General features: G+C 39.2%; 1 protein-coding gene across 9 annotated transcripts in view; it reads right to left on the bottom strand.

The window, feature by feature from the left end:
- The window catches only part of LOC140457835 (suppressor of tumorigenicity 7 protein homolog), a 208,248-nt gene that overhangs the window by 138,030 nt on the left and 48,998 nt on the right, over positions 1-21,220 (bottom strand). The window contains exon 1 of one of the 9 annotated variants that reach the window (XM_072551507.1): positions 2,799-3,093. The exons of the other annotated variants lie outside the window; for them this stretch is intronic. Coding sequence (XP_072407608.1) covers positions 2,799-2,820 — 22 coding nt within the window. The 5' untranslated portion in view covers positions 2,821-3,093. Of the gene's footprint in view, positions 1-2,798; positions 3,094-21,220 lie in introns of those variants that run through there. 9 annotated transcript variants of the gene reach the window in all.

Genomic DNA, 21,220 nt, shown 5'->3' with positions numbered 1-21,220 from the left:
AGCTATGGATATGTACAATGCATTACTTTACATGAGGAAATTAAAAGTAAAATCTGTGAATAATGGTGGTAAAATAATTCATTGGTTCAGAGTTGTAGTTAAACTCTGTTTTATGTAGAAAGAACCTCATTGTTTTCTCTGGCTGGAAAAAAAAAACAAAGTTCCTTTTTAAAACATCTGAAATCTCATTTCGTGGACTTCAAAGATGGTCAAACATTTGCATCGCTATACCTTCTGCATTCCAAGGTTATTGCAAAACCTCCTTATGAACCTCTCCTTGAATGGGTATAAATGGGGTCCATTGGTAAAGCATCCAAACAATCACTTGGGTGTTCAGTTAGATGGAGGCAAACTAACTGACATAATTTCATGGACCAGTGTGACCCTGGCTATGAAAGTAATTTGTCTAGACTTCACATAGCCATGTAAGCCGTGTACCTGGAATTCATTACAGCACAGCTATATTTGGGTAAATTAGCAATTGGAGAAAGAGGGTCACAGATCAAGCCAACTAAACCTGAGTGTTTAAGTACTTGTGTTCTGTGCAGACCAGGACAAGCAAATGAGACCCTGAGGAAACAAGATTCCTATGTGGGTTTCTCTATCTCCAGACAACTTGAAAGTTTCAAACCCTATGTGCTTTTTTTTAAACTCTTCAGATGCCCTAGAAAGTGATTTAAAAAAAAAAGAGTTCAACACAGCAGCAGCTATCTTCAAAAGGATGGATGCATCGTTCATCCTCATCTTCAAACCTCCTCCATGTTAAACTCAGGGGGGCCACCATGTTTAGCTCAAAGGCAACCAAGTCACTAACCTTCAGGAGTCTGTATACATTCGCTTTGCCTAATCTGTCCTTCCACCATGTTATTTATTTGTCTGCTTATGAACTTTAAAATCTATGTGCAAAAATTGGAGCTTTGTTATTTGTAGATTGATCAAGTGCAATAAATACTTTTTGTCTTGAGAAAATTGGTCTGTTTCTGTCTTTTATAGTTATAACAAAGTGAACAAGTGAATTAGAAAGCATATGATTTTTTAAAAATCTGCCACCCAATGAATAGTGAGAAAAGAGGGGCATCATCGTATCTCTCCTCAACTGGTCATAAAAGTTATTTATCATTCCACGATGAAAATCAGACTGAAATGCAAAATTTGTGAAAACGCAAAAATTTGGGCACTGCTTCCTTCCAACTCTGTTAATGATCCTTCCATATAGACATCAGGCAATAATTAACTATATATAGAACAGACTTTTTATTGGCATTTGCTTTGTTTAGAAAGGGATATGGCTAATTCCTATTTGGGTCACAAAAGCTAAAATTTAGACCTATCAGTTCAGAGAACTACATCTGAATAATCCATCCGGATAATATGGTGAGTTCAGAGCTCTCGCTGCATGAATTCGATTACACGGAGGTTCTCATCATTCAAGAAAAATGAAACTCAACAGTGGAATTACAGAAATGAAATATGGATGAATTAAAGCTCATCCATAGGACTAAACAAGAAAGTAGCCCGACTGTTTTGTTACATTGGCCGTAGACTCTCTTAAAGACAAAGGGTCAGGCCACCAGGATTTAACACTGGATGAAATCCACAGATTAAAATATAAACATTTCTGCATGACCTTCTAATGCATTAGGTTGTCATAATTAGAAAACACCTTTTAGAATTGATTTCAAAATATCACTGCACCTCATGAGAAGGGTATTTTTGCTATCAACGATATCTAAAATGATATTTTATGTGGCAGCCTAATCTCATTTTATTTTGAATGTGAGCCGCAATGCCAATCATCAGCTAAACTCTCTCCTCGCATGAAATTCTCAGGCCATTTAACACCCACAGACTTCATCATAAACCCATAGTTAGTATGCCAGCTTGCAGGAGATATCAATTTTCAGTCATCACAATCTGGTTACCACAGCAGCAAGAGATATCAGCAAACATAAGGGTGAATTGGGTAAACCGTGGACAGCTTTATCAAACAAGGGAGCGCTGCAACTAACAGTTCACTTTGTGATAACAGGCCCTCCCCAGCCTAACACAAACGTCAATGTTCTTTCAAGATGGACAGCTCACAACAGCACCCGTATTAATTTACCAGCTGCTGACCTGATACCATGTAAATCAATGCTGTACCATCTTATCAAACAGACTGCAATAGCACTGGAGCATTCAGAATCTGTGCACAATGTCCAGGTCTCCTGTTAGTAGCAACTACAGTAAAAGAAAATGGATGGGGGACAATTCCGGTTTCCCAAGCAAAAATTCTCTGCTGAGAATGTTATAATTTATGGGTGCAGGTCACAGAACACATGAGGAGCCTTTAGGGTTTTTAAACTTTATGAACTCAGTCCTGTCACTAGGCCTCATAATATACATCAAAGTGTGTTTTGATAAATTCACTGCTTAATTTTTCAGTAAGGGGTAAATTCTGTGCAGTGCTCTTCTGTAATAAATTCAGCCATTCCACTCCTTGTTCAGTGATTTATTGCTTTTTGCCAGAAAGGCCTTTTTTAGTTAATTTTTGGCACCTTGATCGTATTTGTGTTGTTAACATAATTCGTACAAAAGAGTCACAAAACCCAGATGATTATTCTCTCAAATCCTCAAAAACATATAGTGGCGTGAATCCTTCAGATCTGATTCACAGAGAATCTCATTCTAAGAGGTGCTGTGAATTCTTTGTTTGAAGTGGCCCTGGCTAAAGCCTGCATTCTGTGCAAATAAAACAAAGCTTTGGCACAATGCTAAAGATGCTACTAATCATTGGAGTGTTGCAGTACTGTACTTACATGAAGACTCCGTGCCGAACATGGCTGGTTCAGATGCTGCAAAAAGATGAGGCAGCTACACAGCAGGGGTCATGAGACTAGACAATGCAGCCCAAGCTCTGCGGCTGCCAGCTGCCTTGTTCAAGCCTGAAAGCTGATACAACACACAGCAGTCCTCAACAAAATACTGTTTGTGGTTCTCTTACAAGTGAAAGCCAAAAGCTTCTGCTGGAAATTCAACTGAAATGAAAGACCAAGTACTCTCTTGTCTTGCTGCAGTGAGTCTGAATGAAGAGCTGAACCCAGACACTGCGATACACAGTACAGCTCAGAGTAAGACAATAGCACAGGCTGCATACACTATGTGACGTCAAAGGCACTTACTGCAAAGACTGATTCCTGTTAACCAGGACCAGCAGCAGAAAGAGAATGAATGGAAAACGAGATTCAGGAGAGAGACAGTGAAAAGAGAAAAATTATATATCCTCCTCTGGGAAAATATATACCACTGGAGACCACTGATGTTTTGTATTTTAATCAGTCGTATCCAAGTACAAAATAATGAACTGTATGGGAACATGCAAATGAGTTTCTAAAATACAGAGAACATGCAAGAAAACTGGAGGTGCTCTACAGTGTATGGTACAATCGTGCAATGTAAGGGTGTCAGCATCTCAAAAACATCCTCATCTTTCGCAAATCAGACCTACAATACTTGACAATTCCGTAACACATATATTATTAAAATAGTTCGGCCTCTCTCCATTAAGATGCCTAAAGAAATGTTGTAACTTAGCAGAGATTGGTAAATAAATGCCTTGACCAGGCTGAAAAATGGTTTGAAACAATTAATAATGATCAATTAATGACGTAAGACTTAAGAATTTATCAATATAATCGCAGGTAACTAATACTGAACTGATATTGTGGAACAAATACCCAGAGCTTTGTTAAAAAGTGGCAAACTGAATAGGGAGTGGGTATTTAGTAGATGCACAGAATATAGTTTTTTTAGAAAGTGTTACAAAAAAGGCATATAGATGAAACTGAAAAGGAAAAAGGATGGAGATACAAGGAGTCCTCAGTTTAAGTCTCCATTTTCAAAGGTGTTTTGTTTTAACATTGTTTCTTTATATATCCTCTCACCTTATTTAAGTTGCCATTCCCTGTTACTTATTTCCTGATTGCAGTTGGCATCATTGAGCCTCTCATGTCATTGCATCATCAGTGAGGCTTCCTGGCGGTGCTGCTGGAGTTGGCACCATGACGTCTTTATCCAGTCAAACAGCATTATTATTTTTAATGGTTTCTGCTCAGGTACTGAAGTAAACTTTATTTTTAATATTTTAAAAAATATTACTCTGCCTTTTGCATCTGTACTGCTGCAACTTGGTTTCTTTAACCAAATTCTCTGGTGTATTGGATTCTACAGCAGTTCACCTGTGCAGATATGATAGTTGAGGAATCTGTCCTGTACCTGTACTGTGAGTTTTATCAAAGACTTCTCTGCAAGCAAGAAACCTGCTTTCTTCACTGAAGCTTTCCTTGTTTTGTTTTGCAAGTTTTATTTCAGCTAGCAATGCGTTGTGCTGGCACATAGATGAAGGGCTTATGCCCGAAACGTCAATTCTCCTGCTCCTCAGATGCTGCCTGACTGGCTGTGCTTTTCCAGCACCACACTCTCAATTCTGAACTCCAGCATCTGCAGTTCTCACCTTCTCCATAGTGCTGCACATGTATGGCACAGTGTTTAAACTTTTACACATGCTTTCTGGGCAAAAATTGTCCTCAGAAACTCAACTCTGGCTTTAACATTAATTACTATGGGAAACCATGCCTCACTTCAAGTTGTTTCATTTAAAGTTGTGATTTTCGGAAATGCAACCCTGACTTTGAGTGAGGGCCCTCTGTACTCAGTAGACAGGTCACAAACAACATTGGTAAATGAGCGTGTGTTGTCAATTGGAGAAAAGTTGGCAATGACGAAATTGAGGAGCTATGACTGTGTTGATTTTTGTTCTAAAGTCTTAAAACTTGCCTCTATCACAAAAGGAAGGGGTTTGATAAACAGTAAGAAGAATGGTCAAATACTGTAGGAGAAAAAGAGGAGCAAGTTACAAACAAGTATTCACTTAATGCGGATAAGTATACATTGACATATTTTGAGTGTGGAAAGATCAAAAAAGATTGGAGTATACTCTCAATTGAAAGAGGCTAAAGAGTTTATACAAACATCATGGCAGAGCCTTGGGCGGCGGGGGGGGGGAGGTGTCAGGCTCAGAATGTGTAAATATCCAGTGCTCAATCAAGGTGATCTTCATGATCACCGTAGTATCATCCTCACACACTGCTCAATGCACCTTATCTCCATCACTCACCCATCAACAATCTGTAGCACTCAGCACTCATGGCTATCATACAGATATTCCACTTCACCCTCACATAGTTTAAGTCTCATAACCACAGTTTACAGTCTTTACATAGTTCTAACTATTCAACCTAGTCAATCTTATTAAACACACTGCATATTGCATCATATTGCAATATAACCACTGGCACTCTTCCCTTGCTCTTGCAGGTCAAAGTGGGTCATATCAAGTAGAAACAGTAGAGGACTGCCCCAGGGAAGATATCATTCAAGTCCATTGGAAAGGATAGTGTGCAGATTTATTGGGTGAAACCATGGTGAGGGGTGATGCTGAAAACACCCAGTTGATGATACATTCCCTCTTATGCATTTTCTCAAATCTCACTTCACCGTCATCCTGCAATTTGATACATGATGAACAAGTTGCAGATGGTCCAATCATGCAATTCTTTCCATACCCTTTCCACATTTATATTTCTAGATACTTGAGACCTGCCACTTGACCATCAAGTTCAGCCTCACCATGAAGGCCACAGGTTGCCTAACAAAGAAACATCGTCACTCAATGCGATATTCACAGACACTGCGCATACAGTAGTAATATAGAAACAGGATCTACATGTAGGAGTCACCAGGCAACAGTGAGCTGATATGGGCAAGAACGGCACATGTCCAGCTCCCTGGCAGTGAGATTATATGCAACATCTACTGCAAAGTATGAAGATAAGGTTTTCAATTGAGTAGTGGTGTGCAAGAAAAAGGTTGATGGGCACACAGAGATGCTTAATGCATTGGCTAGTGTGCCACATAACCTGGTGACAGTGAGTACTGCAGATGCTGGAGATCAGAGTCAAGATTAGAGTGATGCTGGAAAAGCAGGTCAGGCAGCATCCAAGAAGCAGGAAAATCAATGTTTTGGGCAAAAGCCCCTATCCAGCACCACGCTAATCCTGCCACATAACCTGTTTTCACAGACAGTGTGGAAGAGACCAACTGTAACTAGACTCAGGGCTTCTGACATCCTGGCCTCCTCTTTTACCTTCATTAGGCCCAGTCTCTACTACTCACACTGGATTAATAAGACTGCAAGCTCAAGTGTCCAATCCTGAATAGCAGCTGCTTCTGTCTCAATGTTTCTTGACTTCCTGTTTTAGTTTTTCAATACTTTAAGAAACTATATTTTTTAAACTATTTAGAATAAATTCCTAAGGTAACAAGAAACTTGACAGACAAGGGTGACACCGAAAGAGAGGATATGGGGTCAAAAAGAGAGGGAACTGAGCCAACGAGAACAGGATGTGGTCACAGAAAGGAGGGGTCATGACAGAGGGAGAATAAGAAGTCCATGCTTTTAGAATATCACACTCACATAAAAGACACAGACCCATACACTACTGTAACCTACTATCAAAAACATTTCCAATGAGAATTCCAATGATACAACATAAATACTTACTTGAAACCCTAAGCAGTCACACCACTAGGTGGCACTAAATTGTCTGTTTGCGCACAAATTCCTCACAGAGCTTTCTGAAAGACTTTTCTTCATCCACACATTTTCCTCGGCATTTGAAATTTCAAATGTTCAAATAAAGGGATTAAACTAATCATGAAACTGATAGCCACTGAACTGTGATTTTTTAATACTCTGGTGACGTTTTTTACATCAAGATTCTCTCAAAAGCATATGCTTGGATCAGTTTTTAAACTCAATTACGGACCAGAGGATTGGTGGCTGAGCCAGTATTTATTTCCCATCCGTAAGTTCTCTTCAGAAGATGGTGGTGAGCCGATTCCCTAGACCACTTCAATCCATATGACGTTGGTAAGTCCACACTGCCGTAAGAAAGGGCGTTCCAGGATTTTAACCCAGTGACAATGAAGGAAAGTCAATGTCAGGATGATGGGTGGCTTACATTGACATGGTGGTGGTGTTCCTATGAATCTGCTGTCTTCTCCATCTAACTGGCAGAGGGTGTGCGTTTGGGTGGTGCAACAAAATGAACTCTGGCAAGCTGCTGCCATGCATCTTGCGTTTGGTACACATTATTGCCAACGTAGGTCAGTTGGTTGAGCTTCTGATCAAGCCAACTGCTTTGTCCTCGATGGCATTGTGATTCTTGGCTTTTGTTGGAGCTATACTCATCCAACCAAGTAGAAAATATTTTAATATGCTTTTGCTTTGTAGACAGGACTTGTGAAGTCTGATTCGCTGACTTACAGTCATAGAGTCATACAGCATTCCATGCCCCATATAATCCCAAACTAAACTAGTCCCACTTGCTTGCTCCTGGCCCCTTTGTCTCCGAAACTTTCCTATTCATATACTTATCCAAACGTCTTTCAAGAAGATCCTTCCACATGCGAACTATAAGACATAGGACCAGAAATTCGGCCGTTCAGACCAGTGAGTCTGCTCCACCATTCAGCCTTGGCTAATAAGTTTCTCAACCCCATTCTCTCACTTCCCCCCATAACCCTTGATCCCCCTCATATCCAAGAACCTATTGAACTCAGGTCTTAAATACACTCAATGACCTGGCCTTCTGTGGCAATCAATTCCATAAATTTATCACTCTCTGGCTGAAGAAGTTTCTCCTTATCTGTGTTCTAAAAGGTCTTCACTTTACTCGAAGGCTATCACCCTCCGGTCTTAGTTTCTCCTACCGATGGAAACATCTTCCCAACATCTACTCTGTCCAGGCCATTCAGTATTCTCTATGTTTCAATTAGATCCTCCCTTCATCCTTCTAAACTCCAGCGGGTATAAACCTAGAATCCTCAAATGTTCTTCGTATGTTAAGCTTTTCATTCCTGGGACCATTCTCGCGAACCTCCTCTGAACACGGTCCAGGGCCAGTACATCCTCCTGAGATATGAGACCCAAAACGGTGCACAATATTCCAAATGTGGTCTGACCAGAGCCTTATAAAGCCTCAGAAGTATATCACTGCTTTTCTATTCAAGTCCTCTAAATTTGCCCGTCATGTCTTTTTTAACCCTCTCTCCTCTCATGTTAAAAATGAGCCCCCTAGCCTTGAAATCCCCCAGAGTCTAGGTTAGAGTGGTGTGGGTCCCCCATCCTAGGGAAAAGGCAACTACCGTTATCCCTATCTATACACTTCATGATTTTACAAACTTCTATAAGGTCATCACCTCTCAACCTCCTACACTCCAGTGAAAAAAAGCCCTAGCCAGCCTTTCTTTATAAATCAGACCTTCCATATCCAGCAACATCCTAGTAAATCTCTTTTGAACCCACTCTAGCTTAATAATATCCTTTCTCTAAATGAGTGACCAGAACTGGATACAGTATTCCAGCAGAGGCCTCATCAATGTCATGCAAAACCTCAACATGACTTCTGAAATCTCTGATTCGTCCTTGTAGCACAGTATTTATACAGCTAGTCCATTTCAGTTTCTGGTCAATGGTAACTCCCAGAATGTTACTGGGGTGGGGGTGAGGGGGCATGTGGTGGGATTCAGCAATGGTGATGCTACTAAGTGTCAAGAGGTGATGGAAAGATTCACTCTTGTTGAAGATGGTCATTGACTAGCATGTATGTGATGCAAATTCTACTTGCCTCTTGTCCAAGCTTGAATACAGTCCACATGCTGCTGTATTTATGCATAATTGCCTCAGTATCTGAGGTGGTTCTTGAATGGTACTGAATGATGTGCAATCTTCAGGGAATATCCCAATTTTTAACCTTATGATGGAAAAAATGTCATTGATGAAGTAACTAAAGATGTTTGGGACTAGGACACTAACTTGAGTTTGGCCTCTAATAACCATAACCATCTGCGTTTGTGTGGTATGACACCAACCAGTGAATGTCATGGATACAGGATAATTTTAAGAGAAAACTGCATTACCAGTAAATCATTATTCTCTTTCACTTATTATTCTCTGGAAGTTGCTGAGGATTTTCGAGAGTAATTGTTCAATAATCTTCATTTGTCTGGAATTTACAGACGGGGTAGAAAAGCAATAACACTCACTGTTGAATTTTTTAAAAACCTGTCCATAAAGACTCAACACTCTTACCAAATTTCAAACACCTGTAGTTTACAACTCACATCAAGGCAAGACGTGAGGTCATCTAACATCAGCAATGTCAACAAACAGTGTAATCAGCCAATCACGTTGAAGTATTCCCATAAACAGCAAACCAGGAAGTTAAAAACATGTTATTCTCCAATTTACAGATAGAGAAAAAATGTTATGGCTTGATTCAGATCAAAGCTAAAAATATCAAATAGATACAAACTTTTCTTGAAATAATTTGCTTTCTTTATTATAATGAAGCACCTTAACATTCTACAAATTTTAATTTAGCTTTCTAAGCCACTGAGATTGGTTAGAAGTAATGATAAGCTTAGAACAGCGTTAAAACCCCAGTAGCTCCTCTTTCATCAAGGTAAGTCCTTTCATTGGTTTTTATACTAAGATATAGAGAATAAAAGTGAAATTCTCATCAACTCTCTGATTACTTAGAACACAATAACAAGGTTGGAAGTGGGAGTAAGCTGTATGGTCTGTTGAACCAGCTCTGCCACTGAAAATGATCATGATTAATAGAGGACTGCAAATGTACTTTCCTGTCTGCTTCCACATCTCACGATTCCCTGGAAGTCCAAAAGTCTTGTCTCTGTGATAAAGAATTCCAAAAATTCATAAGTCTTTGTGTGACGTCTCCTCTGTCTGACCCTCGATGATCAATCCCCTTTCCTATCTGAGACTGTGCCTCTTCCCATTCCAGATTCCCCACTGTGGGTCCCCAGAAAGTGCACTCTCTGAAAAACTGCATACTCACTGACAGCAATTTCTTTATTTTATTCAGCAAGTGTGTGAAGTTCCTGAAGGTGCTATCAGTCTCGCTGGAACAGTGATTATGCATGCTGATGGTTTCATTGCCATTACCACCACAAAATCAGGCTTTAAATTTCAGTGCCATGAACTATTTAACACAAACTTGGTCTTAAATAGCCTTATTTGCTAACTGAAAATTAACTGTAAAACCCATCAACTCTGACAAAAAGTTGACAACAGTTCCTTTCAATTTACAAACTGTAAATGTAGTTTACCCTTATTCCTTGAATGTAACCTTTTCTTTAAATTAAAAAAAAGTTACTCAATTCCTAGATCTAACCAGACTTTCAGCCCTCTGGGTCACAGTTGTGAAGCAAGCCTATTGTATCTGTGGCTGCACCACAAGCTATCTGGGGAATGGGGTCAAGAAATTGTACTGAAAACTAATCAGCCATCCATCTGTTATAGGACACTTTGTGAGACAGCTACAATGCTTTCATTACCAAGGCTGTTAGGTTTCGGAATATTAGTAGTTCTCTTGGCTATAGGACCTTATAGTCAGGAACATTACCTAAGTAGGAACTTAATTTTATTTAACGACAATGAAATTTAATGATGTATATCCAAACAAACCCCTCTATTAAATATTCGAATAATGGGGGGGGGGAAGGTGTATTTAATCAGCGATACTCTAGAAAAAAAATTGTTAGAAATATCTGAGAAAGAAATCCAGTTTGTGATATTATCATACTAACCCCACCCTTTCTGCACTTGGAGTCTATGCAGCTTCCTTCCTCTTCACGTTGGCTCAGTGGTTATCACTGCTGCCTCACAGCGCCAGGGACCCAGGTTCTATTCCAGTGTCAGGCAACTGTCTGTGCGGAGTTTTCACATTCTCTCCATGTCTACGTGGGTTTCCTCTCACAATCCAAAAGATGTGCAGGTTAGGTGAATTGACCATGCCAAATTGCCTATAGTGTTCGATACCTTAGTCAGGGATAAATGTAGGGGAATAGGTCTGGGTCGATTGCTCTTCGGAGGGTCAGTGTGGACTTGTTGGGCCAAAGGGCCTGTTTCCATACTGTAGGAAATCTAATCTAATTCTGAAGAATCTTGCTCTGGGCTATACAGTGTATTTGGTACCTTGACAATTCTAAATTCTTACACCAGAGATCTTAATAGATGCTGTTTCTGTAAATCAAATTTCTCTCAAGTGTTTTAAAGTATATTTATTCACTTACTGGAGGTCTACTTCATGACATTGGTTACCTATATTAAGATGGAATCTTGGACTAGAAACACCTCAATCTCCTCAAACACTTGAAATATATGTGTGCTTTAAAATGTAGGTTTAATTGGAGATGATCTTGTTACAATAACTAATCAGCTATGCATCAGGGGGACATGATAGCTCAATGGTCAGCACTGCTGCCTCATAGCACCAAGGACCCAGGTTTGTTTCCACTTCGCATGACTGTGTGGAGTTTGCACACTCTCCCCATGTCTGCATGTGTTGTTCTGGTTTCCTCCCACAGTCCAAAGATGTACAGGTTAGGTGGATTGGCCATACTGGACATGGAATGTGGAGGCTAAGTGAATTAGCCTTAGAAAATGCAGGGTTATTGGGATAGGGTGAGGGGGTGCATCTGGGTGGAATGCTCTTCGGAAGTTCGATGTGGACTGAAAGGGCTGAATGGCCTGCTTCCACACTGTAGAGATTCTATAGTTAAAATTCTTCACACCTAACATCTGGCTTAATTGTAACACAAGACAGTAACTCCACCATATCTGTTCCTGTGTTGTGAGCTCTCTGAGAACTTGATGTCACTAATTAACTTCCTTAACGTTCAAATATAATTATGTGCCCATTTTCTTTACCACAACTTACTTATGTAGCACCTTAAACGTAGAATTCATCTTAAATGTATTAGCAGGATAGTTACAAGATAAAGCAATATCAATGTTTCATTTCAGTTTAGTTTAGGTTGCAGTGTTAAATATGTTTATTTGGAATTAGTCCCAATTTAAGTCCCTTTCATATGTAAATAAAGACTGAAAGGTAAACTGATAAAAAGCCTCTAAAATTATGAAAGGATTGGATAAGGGTAGAAATAGAGAAAATGACTGTGAAAATTATATTAGTAAGTGATGCCCTTTGTGGTTTATTATATGTTAGCCCACATAACATATTCTGCAGAGACTTAAGTTCTTATTGTGTCAATTATTTGAAGTTTATTTAAAACAATAACTATTTATAAAGCTTTAATATCATAGACTAACACAAATTTCTGCATTCTGTGTGCTTAATGTTACTATACTTAGCATGAACTGTCATGAGGACATTAGAATCAAATGCAACAGACTTTTCATCCTGCAATAGGCACAATCCAAGGCTTCTTGGTGAGCTTGGCAGGATTATAATACTGAAATATGCACTTACTGGAACACATCAATGAATTATTCCTTAAGTTTGTCCAGAAATGCCTTTCAGAAAGATTTGATGAAGCAATGATGAGTTCCACAAGCCTTTTGTAGCGTTGGTTTCTGTGAAATCACAGTCCATACCTCTGTCTTGGCATCTTCCTCCAACTTGGCTGATTATTTCAAACAGCATAGTAATGTGACATGAACTTAAGCCTTTATATCCTGAAATCTGCTCAAACATTAAGCTGATCTTTTAAAATCGGAACAATTTTTTCAGGGTCTTTGCAATCATTGTCAGAATTACCACAGACTTTTAGTTTTCTCAACTCATCAGTATAAAAGCAAGATGATGCTTGACTGCGTGTTGTTCTTTGTCAGTTATGTGCAGAACTTTCGAGATTGTTTAATTACTCGAACAACTTAAGTTCAGAGAGAATGTCAATAGTGTGCCAATCTAAATTCAAGTATTTGCCCTCCATTTCTCCTCCTATTTCTTTGCTTTCTCCTGGAAGAAGGTTGCAATGCAATGCTGACTTATTTGTTTACCTCTGTCTTTTATTTTTGTCCTTTCATTTGCCTTCCCTTTTATTTGTCCCAGTTACTGCACGTTAGAAACAAATATGCTTTTTTGCCAGTATTTCACAATTACTACAGTGCTATCACTTTTTCAGCTTTTAATATCCACTTACTGACAGTAGCTCACCATTTTGAGTTTTGTTAGTGTTTACTTCCTGCTGCCATGTTGTAATTTGTGGTTTACTGAAAGGTGGTCTGTATAACACATACCATAGATCATCAAGGTCTGTTGAGTTACCTATCTTTAAATTTATTTTCAACAATAACTGTTTATAAAAAGTCCAACATCATAGACTTACACACAGTAGGGGTTCCATCCTTACTACTGTTACTCTATATTACACGCAACTGACTGACTACACCAACTATCTACACAGAGTGTGTGACTGCAGGCAAAGCAGGTACGTTTCTACTAGAATGACATGCGATATAATGCAGGCCTACCTAGTTTGAAATCAATACCGTAATGCAATAGGGACACAGATACAAGAAAAGCTAAACATAGTTGCCAAACCCAGCAACGTCAATGATTCTCCCGAAAGTAACCTCACTATCATTTTTTACATTCACTTCCCATCCAGTAGCCAATCAAAATGTCTTGTAAGGAGTGGGAGGAATCTGCAGGTTCACTTAGACAAAGTCTGAGAAGGGGAAAGCTGGTGATTACAGATGACTTGAAAGAGACATCAATCATAGAGTCACAGAGATGTACCGCATGGAAAAAGACCCTTCAGTCCAACTCATCCACGCCAACCAGATATCCTAAATGGGATTAATTTAGTCCTATTTGCCAGCCCTTGGCCCATATCCCTCTAAACTCTTCCTATTCATATACGTATCCAGGTGCCTTTTAAATATTATAATTGTATCAGTCTTTACCACTCCCTTTGTTAGCACATTCCACAAACATACCACCCTTTGTGTGAAAACGTTGCCCCTTAGGTCCCTTTTAAATCTTTTCCTTCTCAACCTAAACCCATGGCTTCTACTTCTGGACTCCCCAACCCAGGGTGAAAGAGAGAAGAGAAAGAGATGGAGATGGAGATGGAATTTGCAAGGAGAGACAAGCAGGTGTTAGGGAAGGACTCCTGTTCTTCCTGGCCTACAACAATTGCTGAAAACGGCACTTACCTTGTGGAGCCAGGAACAGTAAATCTTTCACTGCTCAGTTTCCCAATCTTATAAAAGGGTCCCAATTTAGTGGTAGATGATGAGGTACTGATAATGTCACTGGGCTAGCAAAGTTTGGGAACATGGATTCAAATCCCACATTAGCAGTTGATGGAATTTAAACTGAATTAGTAATTCTGGACTTCAAAACTAGTCTCAATGTTGGTGATTGCAAAGCCAATTTCAATAGTTGCAAAAAACATTTGGTTAATTAATGTAAACTTGGGAAGCAAATTTGCCAACCTTTGCTGGTCTGGCCTGGCCTATCGTAGGTTTTGGATTCAATGTGGTTGACTCTTAACAGCCCTCTTTAGTTGTATGGCAACACCACCAGTTCAATAGCAATTAGGGATGGTCAACAAATTTTGGCCCACGCCGCAATAAAAGAATAAATTAAAGAAAATATTCCATTGTGTAGTCTGGTATGTTACTTAACTGTTTCAACCTCACGACAACACCTGCCACCATCGCATGCACACTGCATTGTGAATGCATTCCCCAGAATTAACTCATTAAGATTTCCTCACCTGCCCCAGACATGTTGTGCTTAATATTGAGGTTAGTATTTCCACTTACGGGGAGTTTGAGAATGGGAAGTAAATAAATGACAGTCACTAATAAATGTAATAAGGAATTCAGAAGAAATTTCTGTACTCAGACAGTGATGAGAAGGTGGAACTTGCCACCACATGAGTGTTTGAGGAGAATTGCATCGATGTATTGAAGGGGAATCGGGATAAGCACATGTGGGAGAAAGTCATAGATGGATACATTGATTGGGTTTGATGAAGTAAGGTCAGAGGAGGGTTGTGTGGAACATAAATACCAGCATAGAGCTGTGATTTAAATTCTATTTAATAATTCATAATAATTTCTGTGTACAAATTCCATAATGATGACATCAGATAGAGGAATTACCAATTATGTGAATCTCCATCTGCCATTTTAACTCAGGCATCGTATTTTACAAAATGCAATATCTAGATTTCAACTGTAGGTATTAACATCGCTTATTGGGAAAACAAAACTGAATAAGGTTGAATTTAAATGTTTATGAATTGTACTGATATCTATGCATATACTGCCTGTGCAGTACATCCACCTGCACATTCCTTCAATATAAGATGTTATGTTGGCACCCATTCCAATTCCAAACACACTTTCCCAACATATACTGTGTTCTTATCCATAAGGGTCTTTATTGGCCACAATCCCAATTTCTCTACAAACCTAATGTTTCATCTATAACATGCACACAAACACAAATGTACAAATATAATGGCACATGCTACTTTCCTTTATTGGTCAGAGTACAGGAGTTGGGAGGTCATGTTGCGACTGTACAGGACATTGATTATACCACTGTTGGAATATTGCATGCAATTCCGGTCTCCTTCCTACCAGAAAGATATTGTGAAACTTGAAAGGGTTCAGAAAAGACTTACAAAGATGTTGCCAGGGTTGGAGGATCTGAGCTACAGGGAGAGGCTGAACAGGCTGGGGCTGTTTTCCCTGGAGCATCGAAGGCTGAGGGGTGACCTTATAGAGGCTTTCAAAATTATGAGGGGCATGGATAGGATAAATAGACAAAGTCTTTTCCCTGGGGTTGGGGAGTCCAGAACTAGAGGGCATAGGTTTAGGGTGAGAGGGGAAAGATGTAAAAGAGACCTAAGGGGCAACCTTTTCACGCAGAGGGTGGTACATGTATGGAATGAGCTGCCAGAGGATGTGGTGGAGGCTGGTACAATTGTAACATTTGAGGGGCATTTGGATGGGTATATGAATAAGAAGGGTTTGGAGGGATATGGGCCTAGATTGGGTTGGGATATCTGGTCGGCGTGGACGGGTTGGACCGAAGGGTCTGTTTCCATGCTGTACATCTCTATGACTCTTTGTAACATCTCAAAGCTGGCAGGAAAGAAATATTGAGGAGCATGTGATGGAGTGGTGGTCTCTGGGTGGCTGTTTGGCTGTGTTACAAATACCACCTCAGTGACACACCTAATGACTATATCACAGTTAGTGCCCCATTATCTAACTGCTGAAGCTTCATTTGTGCTCATTTCTGGCAGTATTCATAAAATAGACAGTCAACCACTTAAAAACAAATTAAAAATCCAGGCAATGCTGTCACTGTGTATTTCTGTAAGCTGTGGGTTTTGTTGTTCGGCTTACTGAAACACAATACAATATTAAGCCTTGTATAGGAGCAAGTTAGTGTAAATGCTGCAATCTGTACTGGTCTTCTGATGAAGATTCATCCAGACTTGAAACGTTAGCTTCCTCTCTCCACAGATGCAGCTTTACCCACTGTAATTTCCACCATTTGTTTTCAGTACTGTGCCTTGTTTACTATAACTCTGTGACTGCAAATCAAGTATTAAGATACACATTGGAGAATAAAATCAAAATATTGAGCAACCAAAATGAATTTGTTGAAGTTTCTAAATGTTTTATTATAACTTAATATTTGATGGCTATGTCACCCATTTGTTCACTGGGTAAACTTCGAGAAATGTGCCTACTTTGTACACCCCAATAATTACAAGTCCTCTCTCTCTAAATACAGTACAGTACAGCACAGGAACAGGCCCTTCAGTCCACCAATCCTGCGCTGATTCCTAATTTTATTTAGACCCGCTACTTAAGCCCATACGGGGTTACTGGCCCTCTGTTCGTCTCTACTTCATGTGTCTATCCAGACTGGCCTTGAACGGTGCTAATGTGTCTGGTTCCACTACCTCCACTGGTGGTGCATTCCAGACACCCACTACCCTCTGTTTGAAAACTTTTACCCACACTATGCCTCTCGTAAGTTCGTAGACCTAAATCAGGGTCCCCCTTGGCCTCCATCTTTCCAGTGAAAACAATCAAAGTTCATCCAATCTCTCCTGTTATGGACTAGGCCAGACCACTCAAAACATTCTTAAGCGGGCAGCCCCAGACCATAACATTGCAATTTGTTGCGTTAAGCGTACAGTGAAAATTACCCGGGTTAAGTTAGCGAGGTTGACAACAGGTTTAAAACAGACAAAAAATTTATTCACAAAATTATACAATGAAACACGAAGAACCGAATCAAAAACCCCTACAGAACTCGGTCTATTTCAAACTCGACTTAAGTATGCTGTTCCGAATATACACAAGAGTCCCAATAAGCAACCCCCTTTAAAACCCAGTACAAATGGAACACCTGCTTACATGAAGTTAGAGAGAGAGGGAGAGTTCCACGCAGCTCACTGTTGAACTCCCAACCAGTACTGGATTGAATTAAACTGCTCAGCTCAGCTAGAGAGCTGACCACACCCCTTTCATTCTACAGGTCACTTCTAAAACATGACCACTTTGGCCCGAAGCCTCATCTGTTTATTAATAAACAAAAAGGCCTCTCAATACCCTTTAATCTCTGTACCAAACCAGTCTGATCGGAGACCGGCCTGGTTTATTACCCCTTTAAAAAAAAATCAAGGACTGAGTATCCTTGAGCCAAGGAACAGTTTTTAGGAAAAGAAGGGACTAGCTTTGTGACACTCCTCATAACTAAAACTCTCCAGAACAGGCAGCATCCCAGTGAACCTTTTCTGAACCCTTTCCAAAGCATCAACGTCCTTCTGGTGACCAGAACTGCATACAGTATTCCAAATGTGGCTGAAGTAAGGTTTTGTACAGCTGCAACATAACTTGTCAAATTTTATATTTGATGTCCTGACCAATGAAGATGAGCATGCTGTATGCCTTCCTGACCACCTTATCCACCTGCGTTGCCACTTTCAGGGATCTGTGGACTTGTACGTCCAGTTCCCTCTGTATGTCACTGTTCCTGAGGGTTCTGCCATTTATTGAATTTGATCTTCCAAAATGCATCATCTCACATTTGTCTGGATTAAACTTCATCTGCTATTTCTCTGCCCAATCTGCAATCTATATCCTGTTGTATCATTTCACAATCCTCCTCACTATCTGCAATTCCACTAATCTTGGTGACATCCACAAATTTAATAATCAGACCACCTACATTTTCCTCCAGATCATTTATATATATAAAATACAAAAACAAAGGTCCTAGCATTTGCAGAACACCACTAGTTACTGATCTCCATTCGAAAAAGCACCTTTCTACCACTACTCTGTCTTCTAACCACCTAGCCAGCTCACCGCAGATGTCATGAAATTCTACCTTCTGTCTTAGCTTGCTATGAGGTATCTTATCAAATGCCTTACTAAAGTCCAATAGACAATATCCATTACCCTTCCCTCATCATTCTTGTCACTTCTTCAAAAGGCTCAATCAAGTTGGTGAGACATGCAACAAAATAGAAATTGCTGAAAAAGCTCAGTAAGTCTGGCAGCATCTGTGGAGAGAAGTCAGAATTAACATTTCAGGTCAAGTGACCCTTCCTGAAAACAATGGTGGGACATAACCTTCCCCACACAAATCCATGCTGCCTATCACTAAGTCCACTGGCTTCCAAATGCAAATAAAGCCTGTCTCTCAGTACCTTCTCCAACAGCTTCCCTACCACTGACATTAAGCTCGCCAGCCTGTAATTACCTGGATTATCTCTGGTTCAGCTTTACAATTTCTTTAACAAACACTTTCATAGTGAAAACATATATACTGAATGTGACTGATAGTCTAGCCAATTGAATCTATGTGCCATTCTTCCTTCCTTGGGTAGTAAATTGAAAGTGACAATACAAGGCCTTTACTGTACAGAAGACCAAACTCTCGCGGCATAAATGCCACATCTCGTTATATCACATGTATCTGTTGTGTAGTCCCATATAATGGCAGCTGATCAAAACTGGTCAAATTATACCAAACAAAAAGAAAGTTCTCTTTCCTTTAATACTTTACAAAGTTTTCACTTTACCTTTGTATCTCATCACAACTTGCTTTTCAACCTATCTTCATATCAGCAGCAAATGTGGCTTCAATATTCTCAGTTCCTTTGTCTAACTCATTAATGTAAATAATAGAGAGTTGCAGCTCCAGCACTGATACCTTTGCCACTAGTTACATTTTACCAAGTTGAAATGACCCAATGATCCCAACTTTGTTTCTTGTTCGTTAACCAATCCTCTTTCAACTCTGATATAACAGCCCAACACCATGTGTTTTTAGCTTGTGCACTGACCTTTTAAGTAGCACCATGTTGAATGCTTTTCCAAAATCCAAATACACTTCACCTGTTGGCTCCCTTTTATCAACCCAACTTGTTAAATCCTCACTGATATCTAATAAACTTGCCAAACATGTTTTCCCTTTCAAAAAAATAGATTCGCTATGACCGACTGTATTAACTGATTTTCTAAAATTCCTATTACTACTTCCTTCATTTCCTCAAGGCTAGACGTTAAGCTACCTAACCTATAAATTCTCACTTTCTGCCTTTTTCTTTGTTAAATGGTGGTGTTACAGTTTTTCAATCTGCTGGGACTTTTCCAGAGCTTTGGAATTTAGAAAATTACAATCAATGCATTCATTATCTCTAATGTCACTCCCTTTAAGACCCTGGAAGCAAGCCATTATATTCAGCTGCTTGTCCACTTTTAGTCCTATTTTACTAATACTTTTCTCTGGTTACTGTGATTGCTTCAAATTCCTCTCTCCATTTTGCCAATATTCTTGGGATTTTTTTTGCATTCTGTGAAGACTAATACAAAATACTTGTTCAAGTTCTTTATTTCCAATTTTTATCCTATCTCATTCTCTTAGGAATCAACATTTATTTCAGCTGTTCTCTTCCTTTTTATATACAGTACTTGGAGAAGCTTTTATTATCTTTTTAAAAATTAATTATTGCTATAATTATCCCATAATCTAATTTGTTTCATCTTTATTACAGTCAGTTCTGCTACAATATGGTAGTTCCATTTTCATGCAATCCCGTGTTATAAGAAAATTGTGTAATAGCAGCACCATTTAAAATAGTCAGGCCGGAATCGCGTTATAGCCAATGCACACTTTAAAACTTCGCATTTTAGAAACAATATCCCCAATTCATCAATCGTGTTATAACAAATTTGTGTCAACAAAACACGTGCTATAGCAAAACAAACCTGTACACGTTTTGTCATTCTTTGCCAATTTCTAAGATTTTCCTAAGTTTTCTGGCCTACCAGCAATAGTTAGAACACTGAAAGCCTTTTATTTCAATGTGATATCATTCTTAATTTTCATAATCAAGGATGGCTCACCCTTCTCACTGAGTGCTTCTCTTTGTTGAGAGTCGTGAAGTATCTCCTTGAATGTTTGCCAGTGCTTGTTTACCATCTTACCTTTTAAAATATTTTCCTAAACTAGATTAGAGTCAACCCAGTCTTCATTGCATTATAATTACCTTTAATTAAATTTCAGACATTCATTTTAGACTCACATTTCTCAGCCTCAAGTGGAATGCAGAATTCTGTCAGGTTATGATCATTCTCTCAACAGAATACTATGACGTAACTAATTAATCCTTTCTCATAACACATTACAAAGTCTAATACATTCTGCACTCTGATTAGCTCCAGAATACATTATTCTGAGAAATTGTCCCAAACGCACTCAATGAACTCATTCTCCAGGATATCCTTGCCAATTTGATTAATCTAACCTTCCTAACAAATCTCCATTATTTCTTGATTTATATGCAACGCTACCAGTACATACTTTTAAGGAACACCCAACAAATGCCTTCTGTTGATATTTCTTATTTTCATCCAAACTGAATCTAAATCTTGAACCTCCAAACCAAGATCATTTATCGCTATTGTACTGATCTCATCCTCTATTAATAAAACTAACCACCCCTCTTCCTTGGGTCACCTTCTAACAACATCACTGAATTGGTTATCAGATCTTATTTATTCTATCAATTCATTCATATTTCTCCAATTATATGCATTCAAATAAAGAGGTTTTAATTTTTTTTGTTTTATATCTTTGCTCCCTATTTTGAAATATAGTTTATTGTGGCACCTGTACACTCAGCTATTCGATCACACTCAGGTCATCATTACTCATATCACTACGCTGCATCACTGCCTTGTCCTTTCTCTTTAACTTTGCAACTTGCCTCCCAATTGTTTCCACTCCCCTCAGCC

Source organism: Chiloscyllium punctatum, chromosome 32 (assembly GCF_047496795.1).
Source record: "Chiloscyllium punctatum isolate Juve2018m chromosome 32, sChiPun1.3, whole genome shotgun sequence".
NCBI lineage: Eukaryota > Metazoa > Chordata > Chondrichthyes > Orectolobiformes > Hemiscylliidae > Chiloscyllium > Chiloscyllium punctatum.
This window is presented reverse-complemented; position numbering and strand designations above follow the sequence as displayed.